A 21,229-nucleotide genomic window follows, 5' to 3' on the forward strand; every position below is an offset into this window, starting at 1 on the left:
AACAGATTGAAGAACTGCAATCCTCTATGTATTAAGCTACCATTAGGCAAAAATAGATGTCAGAAAATAGATAGGAAAGCTTCCTTTCTTTTAAAAGGTACCTTTTGGAAAGTTAGCTAGTCCAGTAAGAATGAATGAGCCAGAATTTGTTTTGATGTACCAATAAGGAAACTATTATTGACGTGAAGGTATTTGCCTGATTCTTTCCTATCACCCTCTTTCCCAAAGGAAATATGCAGAAATCAGTTTTCCAAACTGGCCCATTTGCTACCCTGCTGCCAATTAAGATAATCAGAAGAAGTTCGTCTGTGGTTACCACTGGCCCGTCTGGTGGTGACTCAGTGGCAAGTCTTTTCGGTGGTTGCTCCGGGGCTGTGAAACACACTCCCTGTCCAAGTAAGAGCTGCACCATCTCTGATGGCCTTTAGAAGAGCACTGAAGACACAGCTCTTCAGTCAGGCTTTTAGTGGATTTTTAAAATCTGATTTTAAATTTTGTTTATTATCGACTGTTTTAAATAATTATAAATATTTTAAATCAATTGTAAACCGCCTAGTTTATTTTAAATCTGCAAAATTAAATAAATAAATAAAATTTCTCCACCAAGCAATCACTGGCCCATTTTATACAAGGGGTGCCACAGGTTCATTCCTTTGGTGATTTCCTTCCTGCTTTCTTACACACCTCTAGTCAGAGCTTGACAAATCCCAGGCACCAGGGAGCCATGGTGCTAAGAATTTTAACTGTGGCTCCTAGACTAGGATAATCAGAGGCAGAGTTATTTAATAACCTCTTTATTTGTCCCAGGCAGCCCTCTTTTATTCCAAGGAGGTTACTGGTAAAGGGGATAAAGAGAAACCCATTTACCACCCCCTCCCCTTTGGTTCTTAGAACCAAAGAAAACTGGTCAAGGCTTAAATTGTGGAGAGAAAAATGTTGCTGGATCTGACCTGGATATTTTATGGGTTTGTTGCTATTTGGCAGTGGAAGAACACAACTAAACAAAGATATAAGAATTTGTTGTTAGCAGTCGCTAGCATTTATTTGTGCTTTAGTTTTTGTATTCTGCCCATCCTTCAAGCAGCTCAGAGCAAAGCGATTGAGATCCCATGGCAGTCTCCCATCCAGAGACCTGTTCGAATCTGCATCTTTCATTCAAGGTTTCAGGCTCAATCCCTGGCAGGATCTCCAGGTAGGGCTGGGAAATACTCCTGCCTGAAACTTTGGAGAGCTGCTGCCAGTCAGAGTAGACAGTACTGAGCTTGATGGACCGAGGGTCTGACTTCGTGTTCTTCACTGTAAGGTTCAGGGGCCAGTTGGAGTCTGCAACAATCCAAAGTGTGGCTCCCTGACTAAGGGTTTATTGGGCCTGTGTGAAGCTTCAGCCAAAGCTGAATCCTCTGCACAGTCCTGCTGGCACCATGTGGAGATGACCGTTCTCACTGTGCAGCATCGTACTTTGCCAGGGCCAGAGGGGCACCTTTAAGGAAAATGGAGCCCCTTTGAGTCCCAGCCCCTTCCCAGTGCTTTCCTCCTGGAGCTCTGAAGAGAGGGCTCTGTCGCTCCTAAGGGGCCCTTCCCAACACTGAGGAAAGCGCAGGACTGTGCGGAGGTCAGAAACAGTCGGAAATGGTTCTCACAACTTTGCCAAAGTGGCCTCCATTTGAAAATAGCGAAGACCACTGGTCTAACTCATTAGAAGGCAGCTCCCTATGTACCGATGAATTATTATCATTACACAGTGGGTAAGGATGTGTGAGCCAGTCACGCAAATGGCCAGTGCGCATGCGTGGTGGCCCCCTAAACGACCACCGTGCATTCACAGAGGGCCGAAATGGCCCTGAAATGGACCGAAATGGCCCAGGAAAACCTGATGGAAGGCTGGTGAGGGGAAGGGGAGCTGCCAGAGGGCCCCCCCACAGCTGCCACAGCACCCCCCAAAGCTGCTGGAGCCCTCTACAGTGGCAAGTCTATACAATTTTTAAAATGAATTTACTGCCTCCCCCTCCCTCCTCAAGCTGCATCCCAACTGGTTCGGATTCCAACTGAACCGGGTCCGACTCGACTGTGCACAAAACCAAACGGGAACTGGCTTGGCTCGAGTCCGGCTCGAGCCAAATGGGTTTTTCCGGTTTTGTGCCCATCCCTAATAGAATGTAGTAATAGTATGTATATACGTTAGATATAAAGGAGCTCACTCGATCCCCTATATCGGGGTAGGCTACCTTGGCTCTCCAGTTGTTGCTGAACGACAGCTCCCATCATCCCCAGCAACAATAATTTGCATCTGAGTTGTAGTTCAGCAACCGTTGGAGAGCCAAGATTGCCTACCCTGCCCTACATTCTATTGGCCTGTCGTGGGAGCTGCATGCAAGCATGGAGATCAGTTGTGTACCCGTTACGGCATGACGGCAGCCTGAAGCCAACCAGTGCAGCAGGTGAGGATCCTCCTGCCCAGTGTCTGCCAATGGTGTGTGGGCAGGCCGCTCAAAATGGCTTCCTTGCGACCCTGCAGGGCTGCTGTCACCAGTCTGCCCAGCGCTAGGGAGCTCTCACAAGGCATCTTAGCCGATGCAACGTGGAAGCACCCCGGGGCTCCTGAATGTTGGGGCTGCACCCGTGGAAGCCGCTCAAGGAGAGCTCCGAGTAGCCTGCGCAGCTCAAGTGGAGAGAAACAAACATATATTTAAGTTGTTTGCCGAGATCCCCAAATGATGAACTGTGGCATGAATGGAACAGCTCCTTAAGCACTCCTTTTAAGCGGCGAAGACTTAAAGAGAGCACTCGCTGTTGATCTTGGAAACAGAGGAGGAAAAAACTGGCATCCCACAGCCTTGTGCTGTGTGTCATTTTCCACTTAAAATTCCTTTTACTAGCTTCCAGTATTTACTGCAGTGAAACCTGATGAATAAAAAATACTGTGCATCAACGGCAAACTCGATTGCGCCTCCCTGTTAAAAGGAGGTTGGTTTCTGATCCAGTCCTTTTGGCAACAAAAACTGCTGCAAGAGATGCCTTTGCCAAGAGGTTAAGAAGACAACAGACTTTTTTTTTAACTAGCACTAATACAATAAATTAAAGCCATCATATTGGTATCCCACATTGCTTCAATGGGGTTCAGGGCAGTTATCCCCATTTATTTATGATGGGGTTTTCATATCCTGCCACACAACGGCCACAGCACAAATATCAACACATCAAGCACAGAAGAGGCAGCCGCCGGCCAGTAGAAGAATCGGCTGAAATAAAACCAGTTCCATGTAAACATAAACCCAAGCCAGTTGCTGTTTACCAAAGCCTGTTCGGAATCGGAGGACCCTGATGACCCTCCTAAAGTATGTAATAGAGTGGGTCTAACTAGATTTCTGTGGGGTACTCAGGTGGGCAAGGGCGCAAAGCCGCGGGGATTGAGTGGCCGCCCTCAGCGAAAGCCGAGGTGGAAGGGTGCCCACGCTGAGCAGCCCCAAGGACAACCCTGCCTGACCTGACTGTCCCTGGCCCCCACACGGGAACAGCAAGACGGGGCTGCGTCGTCTTGCGAGGAATCGGAAGCCTCTCACAGGATCTCGGGGAGGTCTAGTGAAATTTCGGCCCAGGATCTCAGCCTCACAACAACTCTGTGAGGTTAGGCTGAGAGATTCATGACTGGCCCAGAGTCACCCAGTGAATTTCATAGTTGAGTGGGGATGCGAACTTGGGTCTTCCTGGCCCTAGTCCGGCACTCTAACCTCTACGCTATGCTGGCTCAGAGATTCGCTCTGAGTGCCAGGGACTATTTGAAGGCCGATGATGAAGGGCCAGTTCCCAAGGACAGCTCACCCTGGCAGGAGCTCAGTGACTCAGCTGGAGGCCAGGGTAGCGTCCTTCTTGAGGGTTTTGTGAGCCGAAAAAGCCCTGACGGGGAGCATCTCTCTCTAGAAGTACTCTGAGGCTTAGCTGAGCCTCTCCAGACTCTGACAACCCCCATATGATGGCAACCTGAGGAGAAGCGTGACAGTTTCCTGGGGAAAGTTTAGAATGGGCACCATCACTGAAAAGGCCCCGTTGGTTTAAAGGCAGGAAACTTTAAGTCTAGCCAACCTAACCACAGAGCAGTCTCACATCTGGAGAACACTGCCTGACCGTCACTCCACGAGGCACATCCGCCCTCCCAACAACCCTGAGATTCCAGTTATGCCTAGAGGGAGAGATTAGCCTAAGGCACCTGACAAGCTTCAAGGCTGAGCAGGGCTTTGAACTCTATAGTCTCCCACCGGTTTGTTTCCGGGTCCAATTCAAGGTGCTGGTTTTGACCTTTAAAGCCCTTAACAGTTTGGGCCCGGGATACCTGAGGGACCGCCTGCTCCCAAGGGTTGCTGCCCACTTGACGAGGCTCCCCTTTGGCCCTCCTGCAGATGTTGGCCTACAATTCCCATAATTCCTGGCAATGGGCCACTGTGGCTGGGGATTATGGGAGCTGTAGTCCAAAAACAGTTGGAGGGCCAAAGTTGAGCAGCCCTGCTATGGAGGCTTTGCATGGAGGTCTCCCCATCACTGCCAGGGGATGAGGGTGACAGTGTAGTCAGTGTTCAGGGCCTCGTATGAGAAGACATGCAGACCCTCTTGCATTCCTGAATATATAGGCAAGATGATGGGGCCTAAATTTTGGATTGGGGAAAATCTGTTTTTCATGGTTGTGGGGAGAAATAGCTCAGTTTGCAAACTCGAGTTCCAAGCTGAGCGGAGGGGGGTTTCTCTTGGGTCCCAGAGCATAGTCTCAGGGCATATGATGCAGTCACCTTTCGGCAGCTAAGCAGGTCTTGGTGTGCCCAGTGCCTGGATGGGAGACCCATGGATGCTGCCTTGGAGAACAGGGACATAGTCCAGAGGTAGAGCATCTCCTTTGCATTCAGAAGACCCCAGGTTCAATCCTCAACATCTCCAGGGAGGACTGGGAGAAACTCCTGCCTGAAACTTTGGAGAGCCGCTATCAGTCAGTGTAGCCCAGGGGTTCTCAACCCTTTAAAAAAGGTGTGCTCCTCCTGTAACAAACCGTCATCTCAGGTACCCCAGAGAGAGAGCGAGAGAGAGAATTGTGCCGAAGACTCATTTTGTCAGTGGCTGGCTGACCTGTTAACACCTTCTGAGCTTCAAGGAGCCCTAAATGACAAGAATTACACAGAACGTTTTGTATCCAAGTCTATATTTTCCTTGTACAAGTTTCTGAAGAGGAACCAATGGCACATTTTAACAAGCAACTTAGGAGAGGGATGTAATTTTATTCTCCTTTCTATTCTTTGAAGCATCTTCTCCTCAAAAGCTCTTGATTGCAAATTACATGGTGTGAGGAAAACAGGAGTTAAAAAGATTGGACAGGGGCTAGGAAACTGGGGGGGGGAGGCCATTTATTTTATTGCTGCTATCAAGCGGCAAAGAGCCTTTGAAGATCTAAATAATACTTGATCCATGGTATCTGTTTCAGCATTACAAAAGGGTTCAACTCTGGAAAACAATACTTTATCGAAAGGAGACTGTAGTTTCAAACACACCACATACAGCCAATACTAGCGTTTTTCCTCAGGGCTTGAACACTAATTTGTCAACTAAATGAACCTAAGTGCCACCCTAGTTGTTCGAATCAAACACAGGAAGCTGCCTTGTATGAATCAGACCATCGGTTTGTGTGACCTGGCATTATCTACACTGACTGGTAGCCACTCCCCAAGGTTTCAGGGCAGAAGTCTTTGCCAGACCTACCTGGAGATGCCGGGGAATGAACCCGGAATGACCTTCGGAATGCCAAACAGAGGCTCTACTACTGAGCTATAACTATTCCCATAAAACACAGTTAAAACCATGTCTAATTAAAAGCCTGGTTGAGCAAATGCGTCTTGACTGCCCTTTTAAAAGTTGTAAGAGATGGGGAGGCTCTTATTTCAGCAGGGAGCATGTTCCAAAGCCTTGGGGCAGCAATGGAGAAGGCCCGTCCCTGAGTAGCCACCAGACGAGCCAGTGGCAACTGCAGACGAGCCTCTCCAGATGATCTCAATGGGCCGTGTGGTTCATAGCAAAGAAGGCGTTCTCTTAAATACCCAGGGCCCAAGCTGTTTGGGGCTTTATAGGTTATAACCAAAACCTTGTACTTTGCCCAGAAACTTATCAGCAGACAGTGTAGATCTTTTAAGATGGGAGTGATATGGTCTCTCTGAGATGACCCAGAGACCAACCTGGCTGCCGCATTCTGGACTAACTGCAGTTTCTCATTCTGGACCAACTCTGGCCCTCAGCTGCTGAACTACAACTCACATCATCCCCAGCCACAACTTATTGTTCAATGATGGGAATGAGGGATGATGGGAGTTGTAATTCAGCAACCGTTGGGAGTGCTAAGGCTGCCTGTCCTTGGATTAGCATATGGTGCTGCCTTCTACTGAGCATGAGCACGGGTCCAGCTAGCTCACTAGGGTCTAGGCAGACAGAAAGTGGCTCTCCTAGGTTCCAGGCAGCAGCCCTAACTGGAGATGGCAGGGATCGGACCTGGGACCTGCGGCACGCAAAGCAGATGCTCTGCCACTACAGCCCCACTCTCAACATCAAAGGCCCATCCTTTCGAGAAGGCTGCAAGCAGAGCATGAAGGCAACATTCCCTAGCTGTATATAAATTTTAGTAGCGATAGGAGAAGATGCAGCCAAGCATTTTAGTTAGTGGGTGTTTCTATGGATATTTTAAATCTGATTTTTATATGTTTTAACTGTTAAATTCTTGGTTTGTTTTATGCTTGGTTTGTTTTATGCTGTAAACTGCCGAGAGACTTCAGTAGTGGTAAAGTTGTGCTGTCGAGTCAGTGTTGACTCCTGGCACTCACAGAGCCCTGTGGTTGTCTTTGGTAGAATACAGGAGGGGTTTATCATTGCCTCCTCCCGCGCAGTCTGAGATGATGCCTTTCAGCATCTTCCTATATCGCTGCTGCCCAATATAGGTGTTTCCATCCCATAGTCTGGGAAACATACCAGTAGGGATTCGAACCAGCAACCTCTTGCTCCCTAGGCAAGTTACCCCCTGCTGCACCATTAGGTGGCTTTTTTCAGTAGTGGGTGGTATACAAATTTATTATTAAATACGTAAAATAAAAATGCACCTATCTCTCTGCTGAAGCCTTCCAAGTCACAGGCCATCATATTCCATGGACTAACGATGCACTGTGGTGAGGGAATCCCCTTTTTTTGGTCTGTCCTGAATCAGCTGCTTACCTGGGTGACCCCTGGTTCTAGTAGGCGATTCCTCCCTAATTCTATGGAACCCCCCCTCCCCCCATTAAGGCTGCTTGCAATCTGAGCCAAGAGTCACCTTTTAAAGTGGTGGCGCTCTTATATTTAGCAGGGGGAGATCAACTGTCCCAATCCAACCCCAGCACAACATCCCTGCAGTGGCTGTTGCGGGTGTTTCCCTCCTGTTTCTTTTTAGACTGTGAGGCCCTTCGGGACAGGAAACACTCTTCTTTATTTAGTATAGATTTTCCTGTGTAAACCACTTCTGCTGAAAAGCAGCATGCATGCAAATATCCATAGTAGCAGTAAGGGAGAGGGAGGTGGAAGAGAATTCTCTCTCCTTCCCCCACCCCCCACACCATGCATCGCTTTACGAACCCCAAGTATGTTCCCCTTGTATGGAGGGACAAGTTTCCCAGGTCTGGGCCACTGCTTGCAGAACAGAGCGCGTCTCCGTAAATCCAGAAAATGACCATCCCTGGTTTCTAGAGTCTCATTTCTACCTTGTCTTGGAACCGAAAGGAGGCAGGAGATGTTGCCTGCATGCCCTGCTATATGAACCTCTGCTCTGATCCGGCAGGGCTGCCCTTATCTTCCTAACCACCTACTGAAAACACAAGGGAAATACTCCGACACACGTATGGGAAAGATGAATGCAGTCTGATAAAAGCCGCTCGTATGCCTGCGTGTCGGAAGAAACGAGGCAAACATTCTGTCTTGACCACCATTTAACCTCCCCGCTCCCAACACCCTTTATTATTCCTTCTCGCTCCATCTACAGGAAATCGTACACCAAGACAGATGGGAGTGAAGAGAATTTTTTACCTCCCAGTGACTGAACACCAGCTGTGGGCTGGCCAGGCCGCTTGTTTTCTTCCTGATTTCATCCGCGAAGCCAAAGCTCTCTGCTACTGGCAGGACCGCCTTGATAATAAACATATCCGTCCCTTCTTTCATCTCCTCTTGCAGCACCCGGCCTTCTCTCTTGGACAGGACGGCATAAACACGACCTGCAAAGGCGCAAGACTCATTAGCTTACCGATACTGTTGCATCCTTTCCTTCAGCTCAGATCCATGATCTCTGAATTAGGAGGACTAATTCATATACTTGATGAGAGACAGGGGAAAGGATACGAGTGCTGTATTTACCGGAGTCGAAGACGAGACTGAATTTAAGTCAATTCACCTTAAAAGTTAGAGGTTAAATATAGGTTATACCTGCATTTAACTCAGAAAGAACAGGGCTTCGAATTTAAGATGACCTCCTGATTTCTAATATCAAAAAACTCGAGGGGGTTGGTAAGAACTAATCTTGGATTCAGGTAAATACAGTCATTGCCCTGAGCCATTTTTGGAAGGGCAGTATAGAAATCAAATCAAATCAAATCAAATCAAAAATTTCCATGCTCACCTAGCACCTCTCCTGTTGCCATGATTTCACAAGTGTACATGGCGGCCATAAGCCTTTGGGGCTTGACTTGCATCGCGTACCGACATGCTTCCTTCATGGTAGCAATCAGCTGGCCAGAGAATGGGCCATAGCAATCTGCAAGCAAAGTTTCTCCCTTGCGCTTACTGGAGGATTTGAGACTTTTTTGGCCGCTATCTTGGATTTCTTTATTTTCCGAAGTCGAATCGATGTCTTCACCCGACAGAGGGGCCACTTCCTCTTTCGTCGATCTCTCCTCTGTAGCTGCCCCTTCCTCAGCATCCCTCCTGTTGACCGATATTTGCTCCACAAATCTGCTCATGTCCCACCTTTCCACAGAAAAGCAGACGCCCATCAGTGGCTCCTCACACATCGGCCCCGAAAGTGTCGCCAACTGGAACCCGCTCACGATGCTATTGTCGAAGTCTCGATACAGGCTTGCTTCTTTGGTTGCTTTATCTAGGCACTCCCACACGGATCTCTCGTAGCCTTCACATCTGTTCAGCAGGACATTAGGCCCACATTTCCGGGGCCCGAAGGACCAGAGCCCCTCAATGGCGTTCCTCCATTTTCTACCTTGCAGGTTTTGCTCCAGTTTTTGTTTGAACTCTTGTATCCTGTCAAGGGTCCTCTGGTTCATCTCCTGGGATTTTTTACCCTCGTTCAAATAAGAAGTGAGCTGCTCTATGGTCCGAATTAAATCGCTGTTCTCCTCGAGAAGCCGGGTTACCTCCTCGGGAAGGGGCGTTGCTCTGACACTAAGTGTGGCGTACTTATTCGGTGTTGACATCGTGACGAGTCCATCCGCATCGATCTGCACCCCTTCAGGGATTTTGTTATGCTCCTCCTTGCTCTGATGTATGACGGCAATTTTCTGCTGCTTTCCTATATCTTCGTTTACCATGTCGACTTTGGGGGGTCTCGTTATGGTTTCTCGGAAGGGAATGATTGGTTTTGACACGCTAATTTCTATTCTGGCAAACCTACCGGAATTAAGAAAGGCTGAGGTTAGGCCTGAAAGCAACGCAAACATCCAAATTAGGTGTTGAGCACAATGTTCCCTGTAATAGGGATTCCCATATGTTCACTACAACTCCCACTGTCCCCAGCCAAAGGTCATTGTGGGAAAGGATTTGAGAGAGGAAATTCAAGAAATCCCTACAGGATAGCATGTTAGTTTCCTGGCAATGCAGATTATATAGGAGTGGAGGTGAGGGGAGAGGAGACCACAAGGTTAGTATTAGAGCTGGTTTTACAACTCAAAAATTCCCCCTCTTTTTGGCATGCCAGTATAGGGGGAAATACTTTTAATTTGATCTTTCACCCCCTTTAAAAAACGAAGAAACTGTGTGGAGAAGGAAGGGAGAGCAAACACTGGCTGATCAGGGTCCCCTGCTCTCTTTGTCTTGAGGCCTGGAAACAGCTGAGAAGGCTTGTGTCAGGCCTGGTGAGATCTCTAGTCCTCTCCTCCACCCCGCTAGAGAAGGAGAAATGTCTTGAAAATAAAGGGTGACCGTTACACTTGAATGGTTTATGTTTCCGATCACATTGGCTTCAGATCCTTAGCAGTGGGAGTGTGGCTGTTTCTATCTGACAGTGGCCACTGTCTCAGTCTTGCTTCATTTTACCTCAGAACTGCTGAGCTTCAGTGCTCGTGTTCAGCTTTTACCCCTCTCCAACTTTGTACCACGTAAGGGGGAAGGGCTGGTGAGTTGCTTTTAAGGGCCGAGACAGTCCAGGGCTTTTAACCGTAGTGAGACAGGGAGGTGTCCAACAGGCCCAATTTACCTGCTTGTATTTCAGTTGCACAACAGCCAGAACTTCAACTGGTCCAGTTCCAATCTCCAAATGCTGGTGAAATGCCACCTACTGAGTTTCTGCCCATCATTCTGTGTCTAACAGCTGTATGCTATTTGAGAGTATGGGTCATCCCCCCCACCACCGCCCTTTCCTAAAACTATGCTGTTTGTATTGTATGAGCTGATATCTTGATGCTTTGGTTATCATGCCCCAGGGCCAAGTTGGATTGCCTCCTACCCTGCGGTCCTTAATGAAGCCCACATTTGTCACCTGAGGCAGATACTTCATGTTACCTGATGGTAGGGCTACCTCTGGTGCACATTAATGAGAGAGGACGGCTGCATGGGGCTCATTTGCTGCGTGTATATATGCAGGGACATAGGTACTGTAGCTTGCTGGCCGTCTGGAGACAGGCTGCCAGTGATTGTTCCTCCTCCCACTAATGCTGCCCTGTGTTTTGGCCACACTCCAGGTTGACATCAGATGCAGGGGGCATGGCCAGCTACCAGAAAGGGCCATGCAGCCCCTTTCCCAGCTGGGCCTTCATTTGCCAGCTGGGAAAGAGCGTGCCGTGTGCTCCCAGCCAGCAAGTGCTTTGTTTGATGGCTGGGGACGGGAGGAGAATAAGGGGGTGTCCTGCGGGAGGGCGCCATGGTAGCCTCCCCAGCCCCGGTGGCCCAGGGACATTTGTCCTCCTTTATCTAATGGTGGCTATGCCACTGTGCTGTGCACAGTTTGGGAAGCTGTGGCCAGTCACACAACACACACAAAATAGAGCCATGCGATTTCCCTCCATGGGAGCAGATATCCATGTGGGAGATCATTGCATGTGGAGCAGAAACCCTGCCCAAAAGGAGCCGAAGCCCTGCGTGAACAAGACTGACAATGTCACGCCTCAAGTGTAGATTACTTCACAGTTATTAACTTTGAGGAGGCTTTGACCTTTCTAGGAATTACAGTACACAAATGCTACATAAAACCACTAAGCCTTGAGCATTTCTTCGCTTTCCTCTTTCGGATCGCCACCCCACCAGCTAAAACGAACCTCTCTTTCAAGTCATCCAGGCAGCGCTGAAGGTGGACTTCTCCAGCTGTAATTAGCACGTGTTCTCCTGTTTCTTGGATTAGAACTTGAACGCACGGATCAGCTTGGTTTAAAAGCTTCATACCTTTGACCAACTGAGGCATCTCACCTGGGAAGACAAACAATTTTTGCTTTTTAAATGAACGGTCTCAGTTTTGAAGTCTGATGCATATGTGGCCTAGGAAAGAAAAGCACAGACTGAAATTAAATATTTCCTTTTGAGTGTGAAGAATTTTTAAGCGATGAGCTCAATGTCCAACACTGGGGGTTTTCTATATGTAAACGCACACTGCACAATAACTGATGAGTGATAGTTATAGCAGTTTGTTTTTTAAAGCAAAACAAAAAAATCTTGATTTGATTTGAACTGATTTTTCTTTAAAGATGTCTTTTAAATTGTTTTGTATTGTATTTTGTATTCCCCCCTCCCCCCGCCCTTTTTTGTCTGTTATGATTTAATGTGCTGTCTGTTTTTATCTCATGTTTTAATGTTGTGTTGTAAACTGCCAATTTGTTATGGGCTGGCTAACAAATAAAAATGAGTTAAATAATATTTATTATTATTCCTTGTTTACACAGTCAGACAGGTGTTATTGACTGGTTTGTTTTATCCAGACGTCGAGTCCTTCTCAAGGTCCTGGGATGGCTGAATTTTATCATCAATACTGTTGGTCATTATTGATATCGTCACAAAATATAGGCTGTTCCCAGTAAAGTTGTTTTTTGTAGTTGGCTGATGGTGACTTCTTCTTCCCCTTCCTCTTCTTATTATTAAAAAAATGACTTCTTCCAAACAAGCTAGTTTGTAGAAGTGAGGCCGACAGGGGAATGATGTATCAGAATCACAGGGATGTCAGCAAAAAAGTAGATGACATTTAGTACCTTCTTCTTCCCCCACTGGAATTCACACACCCCATGTCCTCATGTCGTTACTCCTGCTAAGTGGGCAAAGAGGCACCATTCAAAGTGGTGTTTATCATATTTGGCAGGAGGAGAGCAACTGGCCCTATCCACCCCCAAGCACAGCATCCTTCCAAGGATAGGGCTGTAGCTCAGTAGTAAAGCATCTGCTTGCATTAGCACCAGGTTCAATTCCCGGTGTTTCCAAATAGGGGTAGGATAGACTCCTGTCTGAAACCCTGGAGGACTGCTGCCAGTCAGTGTAGACAATACTGAGCTAGATAGACCAATGGTCTGACTCGGTATAAGGCAGCTTCCTATGTCCCTTGCGTTTCTTTATAGAGTTATAAGTTGCTTTGGGACACGGAATAGTTTTCTCTTTCCTTTGGCACCAGCAACTGCTCAAAGAACTTTTAAATGCTGCATATACTGTTTTTATTTGAATCCAAGACTAGTTTTCCCCCCAAGTTTTGTGATATTAGAAAGCCCTGTTCCTTTTGAGTAAATGCAGGCATAAACTGTATTTACCCTCTACTTTTTACGAGGGTTGTCGTAAATTCAGAATTGTCTTCGATTTGGGTAAATAAAACCCTCCCTATTTAAGTTATATTAATATTCTTAATACTTAAAATAATTTCCATAATAATCTCAGCAATAATAACACCAAATGGCACCCTATGATTTCTAGTGGGGGGAGGAGGGAAATGCACAGTAATGGATGGAGGACATGGGGTAAGCTGTAATAAAAGTTATGGAGAGAGGAACAAGACACAGAGATGTCATTTTCATTGGCAGCCCTGTGTTTCTTGTAACAAGGAGGACTGCTCAGATCTGACTGCACTTTTCGCTTGGTTCCAACTCCATCAATATTTCTCGGTTGCACAGGAAGCAAACTGCCTCATCGTATATATTTGTTCCAACGTCAGCCACCTTTCCTGTTTTTCAAAAATGGCACTTGCTTTTAATGACTGCGGAGTTGGGCTCTGATAGTATATTTCGGAAACAAGAGGGAAGATTCCTACTTGGGTGTTTCGGCTCGACAGCAACTCGCACGATTGGGGTCGCTTCAAAGTTGAGTGGCGTAAATGGCGGACAAGCTGGTGATGACGAGAGCGTCGCTGATTTTAGTATAAAGTCTTGCAGTCCTCCTATTCCTAGAAGAAATTGAAGCATCAAGTCAACATTACCATTCAATACCAACAATATTAAGAATTCGCCACAGCATATTCAAACTTGGCTTTCATATAAGAACTAGAGACAGTTGTCCATCATAAAAATGGGTGAGGTATGCATGAAGGGGGAGCTCATATGCTGCCAAGAGCATCAGGGGAGGCGGGGGGTGGGTGGGGAGAGTTACAACCAGCTCTGTGAATGGACACATCGCCTCTTAATGGTATTCCTATCAGCAGGGGCCAGGCAACTCATCATCCGGGGAAGGGTAAGCAGGTTCGGAATGAATGGGATCTACCCATTGTTATGGGGGGAAGGAAAAATACACACTGGAAATCAGTGTGGTGTCATGGTTGGAGAGTGCTGGATTAGGGTCGGAGAGACCCAAGTTCAAATCCCGAGTTCAGCCATGAAACCTACTGGGTGACTCTGGGCCAGAGTTCCCTCTAACAGAAAATCCCAGATGTTGTTGACTACAACTCCTAGCATCCACAGCCACAGCCCACTGCAGCTAGGGATTCTGGGAGCTGTAGTCAACAACATCTGGGATTCCCTCTGGGCCAGTCACTTCTCTCTCAGACTAACCTACCTCACAGGGTTGTTGTGAGGATCAACATAACCATGCATACCACTATAGGATCCTTGGAAGAAGAGCGGGACATAAAGATAGCAAATATATATAAATGAATACACATACTTAGAAGGTGCACAACACTATCACTAATATTACTCTTAACAAAAATTTCCAAAGTGGTTTACATTGAAAAATATAGAAAATGGCCCCGTCTCCAAAGAGCTCACAATCTAGAAAGAAACAAGTTAGACACCAACAGCCGCCACTGGAGGGATGCTGTGCTGGGACTGAAAAGAGCCAGTTTCTAGGCCCCTGCTAAATGTAAGAGAATCACAACTTTAAAAGGCACTTCTTTGCTCAGTTAGCAAGGGTTCAGCACCACACCACTGAGGTGTGGCTACATCAGCCACCTACTCCTGGTAAACCCAATCTCCTGGGTGAGCGGCAGGTTTTGCTTCCTCTCCCGTGTGTCCCAGGTTGCACCCTTATCCCATAGAATGTAAGAAAGGCCGTTCAGAAGCCAGTCTCCACCTGAAGAGACTCACTCCATCTATATAGCCCCATCCAGTCCAGCATCCCCACAGCAGCTATTTATATGTCTGCGAATTTTGTGGCAAATGTACACGTGACTTTGCTGGAATTCCAGAGTGACCAACCAGATACTTCTTAGAAGCCCACCAGCAGGAGATGGAAGGCCCTCTCTCCCATACTTGCTGCTCTGCATCTGGTGTTCAGAGGTGTACTGCCTCAAACCTGGAGGGAGCCTGTAGCTACTGTATTTACCTGAATCCAAGACTAGGTTTTGACCAAGTTCTTTGATGTCAGAAATTAGGGGGTCATCTTAAGTTCAGAGTCCGCTTCCTTTGGGGTAAATAGCGGTAAAACCTCTATTTAACCTCTGTTTTTAAGGGGGTTGTCTTACATTCAGAATAGTCTTCTATTTGGGTAAATACAAGTATCATGAATGGTGGCCATCAACCGATGGGTCTTCAATGAATTTGTCTCCTCTCCTCTTAAAGCCATCTAAGTTAGTGGTCATCACTGTACCTTGTGGCAGCAAATACCACAAATTAAACAGAGAACAATGACAACGGGCTATAAATAAATACATAAAATCTGCACTGGACATTTAGCAGGCTTGGGGGTTTTCTTTTCTTTAAGAGTAGGAAAAAGATAAGAGGGAGAGAGAAAGGGACAGAAATATGACATCAGAAAGAAGATACCTCAGAAATGGCAGAAGTACTGCTCCTTCAAGAAGCCCATCTGCACATTCCATTCATTTTTTCTTTTAAATTGTGTTCTTGGGAATTGAGAACAAATCCTTAAATATGGCCAACCCCTCCCCCCACCCCGCGCAACTTTTAACGACACAATGAGACTTCAATTTTGGCCTCGCTGCACCGGTGACAACCACAAGTCAGAACGAGTGTGATGCAAGCTCAGAGACATTTCCTCAAAACCATGATTAAAAACTGGCCTCTACACAAGTAATATATATAACCATAAAAAGCTGTTTTTCCCTTTAGAGATTTGGCAGCAATTCATCCCCTTCAGCTGCAAATCAAAACTGGTACAACAGTCTGGGACTTTGTGGCTTAAAACATGTGCTTGTTATTTGAGGATATTGGATTTTTAACTCCTAGTACCTTAGCTATTTACCAAACACATGCATCAGTTTAAGAGTTTATGCTTGTAGAAAAGGTGGGTCTATCACAGAACTAGCCTTTAGTGATTGTAGCCGAGCTGATGGGAGTTACAGGGTCATGGATATTAGGGATACAATCACCCTTCTTCCCTTATTTCATTTGATTCCGCTAGGTCTACTGATGATGGCCTACCTGTAGGTTTTCAATCTACAACTTTTGCTCCTGAAACTTGCTTCTGTTTCAGGATGTGTTTTTGGGACCTAACTCATAAGAACAGCCCTGTTGGATCAGGCCCAAGGCCCATCTAAGTCCAGCATCCTGTTCCACACAGTGGCCCACAAGATGCCCCTGGGGAACCCACAGGCAAGAGGTATGTGCATGCCCTCTCTCCTGCAACTGGTATTGAGAGGCATTGTGCCTCTGAGACTGGAGGTGGCCCACAGCCAGCTCAACTGAGCCAACTCAGCTATTATGTCTCAAACATTAGTATAAGAAAAGAGGCTAATTATAATTTTGGAGTAAACATATCGATCGATCAAAAAAGTTAACAAATTTGTATGTGACAAGTTTTCTATTAAGAAATAACTGGAATGGTGATGTGTTCCTCCAAGTTTTGATTTCTGTATAGTCATGAGAAATTTTAGGCTGTGTTATACGCCTCTATGTGCTGTACTAGAAGCTATAAAAGCATATTTTCACAGAAGTTCTCTTCAGTACTTACCTTTAAATGTTGTCAGTACAACAGCCTTCTGAGCATGAACTCATGATGTGGGGTAATTTCTGAACTGGACCCTTGCTCACAACAGGCTCCTAATATAGCTCATGGGTAATCTAAGTACTTGGGTGTAAAACGTGATTCATCAGGGGTAATCCGCAACAGTTGTCCAACCACACCTAGGGAGCCAAGGCTGGCGAGCATGGTGTAGATCAGGGCTGCTCAACTTAGGCCCTCCTGCAGATGTTGGCCTACAACTCCCATAATCCCTGGCTATGGGCCGCTGTGTGAATGACTACAACCTATGTGTATGTGATGCTTTCATCATCCAATAGGATCTGAGGGTGATGCACACTGACTAGGACATCTATTTCTTTCCCAGTCCATTTCCCAATATCTGCATGCTTCCCACAGTTTCCCGTAAATGTGCACAGTGGCTGTTTTTAGAGCACATTCACCATTCAGCTCACATCAACCCTAACATATATGTAAGCATTGCCGGGTACTATAGCAGGGGCTTCTTTGTCATTGACAGACCCAAACAAAACACACACAAAAAGGCCCAGTCATTTTGAGGAGAGAATCATGTTCAGGCTTGCGCCATCACACCATGCCCTGAAAGGGAGGGGGCGAAAAAGGCAGACTAAATTTAGCTACACTTTCTTCAAACTGTAGAGGAGAAAAAATGTAGTGTCTTTTATTTGCCAGCTGTCAACTGTAGTACTAAAATTAAGGCAGTTCTTCCGACAGTGAATTTGCACTCAGTTTACCTTCTCAATTAGAAACTTGGAAGGCTTTGCATTGGAGAAGGTCTAAAGGAGGGTGGCACAACTGCAGCCCCCCAGCGGGTTTTAGACTACAACTCCCAGCCTCCCTAGGCACAGCAGGCAATCATCAGCGATGGCGGGAGTTCTGAGGGCTGCAACTCTGCAGCCCTGGTCTAAAAGAACATATTCTTTCTGCTTTAGGAAAACAAGGTAGCTTGGATATTTGAACATATCTATCTATCTAATTCTCGTAAATGTACCCTTCGCTAATCCCATGTGTGGCAGCTCTCTCTCTCGAGTGTCTGGGAGCAAGCTGCCAATTAGCCATGTGGAAGTGTGGTCCAGCTGGTCGTGGAGGAGAACGGCCGCCAGCCGGGCCAGCTGCGGAGGAGAAGCAGCCACCGAGGGAAAACTAGGGGCGCAGATGCTCTGCGCCAGGTCAGCTTGTATTAATTTAATTGTGGTTTGAAATTGTTGCAAGGTTTTTATTTGGGGGTTTTAACCTTTCATATTGTTGTGAGCCGCCCAGAGACGGGCGTTTGGGGCGGCATGCAAATGTGACAAACAAACAGATTTTAAAAAGGCCTTAAGACGAGTGAGACCAATGGCCCACCTGGCTGAGGATCGTCTATACGGTTTGGCAGCAGTGCTCCAGGGTTCCAAAGATGGGTCGTGGCTAGCTCCATCTGGCGATGCCTGGGATCGAACCTGGAACCAAATGCCTGGAGGTGCTCAGCTACTGTGCTAGGGATGATGGTGAGGAATTAATATCGAGTCAGGTCACTAGTTTATCTATTTAAATATCGTCTACACTGACTGGCAGCCACTTTCCAGGGTTTCAGACATGAGTCTTTCCCAGTCCTACCTTTGTCACAAAAACTGCAATGCAGGAGAGCCTCATTAACGACTGATGCAGTATCTGTGGTTTCGCACATCTGCGGTCGGGTAATTGACACCCAACCTCGGTATACACGCACAAAGGGAGGAATGGAGGGAAAGGGTTATTCTGAGATCAGGGGCCTCAAAATGGCTCCTTTTGCAAAAAGAAAAAAACCAAGATTTTTGGCTGATTTTCTAATGCTGGGGTGGAACTGCTGGGGGCACTGTGATGCATGGTAGGCCACTTCCCTCCACATTTCTAGGGCCTTTAACACCCATTTTCAGGACTTTTTACACCCCCCAGGAAGCTAACCCCCTGATTTACACTGCCCCAGTGACTCCATATTCGTGGTTTCCATATCTGCGGTAGTAGCAGAGTACGGAACACCCGTGAATATGACGATTCTCCTGTATATGGACATTACCTCCAGCCCTCTGTCTGCACCAGCAATCTTCACTATTTTTCAAGCTGGGGGCACTTTGGCAAAGAACCTTCAATATAAGAACCATTTCCCACTACTGCACTTTTCTCAGTGTTGAGAGGGCCCTTTCAGAGAGAGGGAGCCCTCTCTTAAGAGCTCTGGGGAGACAGGACTGAGAGAGGCCACATGACCCATCACTCTGTGCATGCCTTCCAAGATGGCGCAGGGGTTCAAAGGGGCCCTGTTCCCTTTAAAGGAGACCTCCCCACTGAGCAAAGCGCAGCACTGCATGGTGGGAATGGTCCTCTCCACATGGTGCCAGGGAAATTGTGCAGAGAATTCAGCTCTGGCCAAAGCTTCACACAGGCCCAACAAACAATGAGTCCGGGATTCGTAAGAACACGGCTCTACACCCATCCCATCTGATGGGTATCCCAGTAGTACAGCAAAGTGTCTCCTGCTAGATCTCAGATCAAAACCTGCGACTGAATCACACCCTCCTCATTTCCACTGTAGCGAGCAACAGAGTGAAGGTTTTATACATCTGAGAAAATAACTGATCAATATGCAATCATCCACGATGGAAGTGAGACAAATCGTAGAAGCATTAAGGCTTTAGAATAATATCCAGCAGACACACCCTGCCTGGATTCTTCAGCCAATCATCCTTTTAACTTGCAGCACGCGCAGTTAACTAATTAAAACAACTTCTATTCCCAATGCCTAGGCTTTTATTTTATGGAAGGTTCCCCCCAGTGTACATTTTCTTCCAAATGAACTTATAACAGTTATTGTTTTGCACTGACACCTCTATTGACTCTAAAATACAGGGAATAATTGGTAACAAGAATTACCTACTAAAACAACGATTTTACCTGGAACAAAGCTATTTTAAAATGCTGCAACAATTAACCAAATGGTGGAAACTGGGTGGCTGGGGGGCTTGTGCTTCCGGGCCATCAGACGATACCAACCACCTTTCCCAATTTTTAGATTAAAAAGCCTCTGCCACTGTGGGTGTGTGAACAGATGGCACGGAACAGAACAATGGGAAGGGCTCAAATCTGCTTGTCATCCACCATTCTAAGACGGTATTAATAAAGGCTTGTGTGTCATGCTTTCTAATTTTAAACGCAAGAGTCACTTCCAAAACAAAGTTTGTTGATTGGAATTTCTGCTACCAAAGTTATTTCTTGCACCATATTCGGATGGAATCAAGGGCCTGTTTACTCCCTCTGAACCCCGGCTTTTCAATTAAGTCTTTGGCACAACCCTGGAGCTCTTGTGGCCTACAACAGGGATTTCCATCAAGAGAACTAGTACCGCTAGGGGTACTTGAGGGGCTCCCAGGGGGTACTCAGAGCCCTCCTGCCTCCCCACGATGCAGCCGTGCTGTTTGTTCCCTATCCGAGGATCACCAGCCTGAAGTCAAAGCATCCTCAAGCCATGTGTCTGCTGCAGCAGGGGAGGGAGGTGGGTGAAGATCCCACCCTTCTACTCCTGATTGGCTGACTATGTGCTGAAGCTCTGGGTGACTGACAGGGTGACTCAGAAAATCAGCACTGAGTACACTTGCCCCATGAATTTCAATAAGACTGCTTATGAGTAACTTTGTGTAGATGTGAGCCAGTGACTGCAGTAGCCTCGCGACCCAACGGCAACATTTATTTATTTATTTAACATATTTGTATACCACCCAAAACGCAGGTCTCTGGGTGGTTTACCAGTCTAATTTTCTATACTTATGTATACGTGTACACACGTGTGCACAAATACACACACACTTTTAAGTTTTACAGTTATGAAAGGGGCCACTCTAGTCACTGGCTCACATCCAGCTTAAGTTACGCAGAAGTAGTCTTACTGAAATCAAGTTTGTCCCATTGATCTCAGTAAGACTGCAGACGAGTAACTTAGGCTCCACGCAAGCCAGTGACTAGAGAAGCCTGTCCCTCGGTCCACACATTTGGATAAAACAAAGAACTCAGTCAGTCATTCAATTCAGTCTGTGCTGGAGGGGAAAGCGGCAGTGGGGGTGTGGGTGTGTGTGTGTCCAGTTCTTCAACCCCCCCAGACAAGTGAGCAGGCCTCAGAATGGTTTGTTCATTAACAACCTCCACTACCCACATTCTCCACACAGAAAAAAGCTGTTCTCAGCACACCCCAGGAAGACTGAGGTTTACCCATGTCCCGAGAGGGGTCCGACTGTGAGCCTCTCACAGGGCCTAATCCAGAGATTACCCGGCTGGGTCACAGGAAGCCTCCATAAACCAAGAGAAACCTGCACGGGTCTTCCAAAGGATCAGCTAATGGCATTTGCAGGTTAGCATGGGAAGTCCCCAGGGGATGGAGAAAAAATAAAGCCAAGTTGTTACGCAAAACAGCCCAGAGGCGAGCAAAGCCAGTCCGTTCCAAGGCAGAAGGATCAAGAGGAACAAAACAGGGGCACGTGGGTGCGTTTTAGGACTCCCCTGCCGCCACTCCAGAGGGATTCTGTTTCTAAGGTTGCCAAGAGTGTACCCCCAGCTGCTCAAAAGGTACCCACTTTGACTGCCAAAACAGGGAAATCGATGCAGCAAGTGGAAAGGCACATTG

General features: G+C 46.9%; 1 protein-coding gene across 3 annotated transcripts in view; it reads right to left on the bottom strand.

The window, feature by feature from the left end:
• Positions 1-21,229, bottom strand: part of EFL1 (elongation factor like GTPase 1) — a 62,133-nt gene that overhangs the window by 395 nt on the left and 40,509 nt on the right. For all 3 annotated transcript variants that reach the window (XM_053272334.1, XM_053272335.1, XM_053272332.1), the window contains 4 exons: positions 13,484-13,615; positions 11,523-11,670; positions 8,660-9,660; positions 8,074-8,258 (listed from right to left, as the gene is read on the bottom strand). In XM_053272334.1, coding sequence (XP_053128309.1) covers positions 8,074-8,258; positions 8,660-9,660; positions 11,523-11,670; positions 13,484-13,615 — 1,466 coding nt within the window. The remainder of the gene's footprint in view (positions 1-8,073; positions 8,259-8,659; positions 9,661-11,522; positions 11,671-13,483; positions 13,616-21,229) is intronic.

The sequence above is a fragment of the Hemicordylus capensis genome, chromosome 10 (assembly GCF_027244095.1).
Source record: "Hemicordylus capensis ecotype Gifberg chromosome 10, rHemCap1.1.pri, whole genome shotgun sequence".
NCBI classification, from domain to species: Eukaryota; Metazoa; Chordata; class Lepidosauria; order Squamata; family Cordylidae; genus Hemicordylus; species Hemicordylus capensis.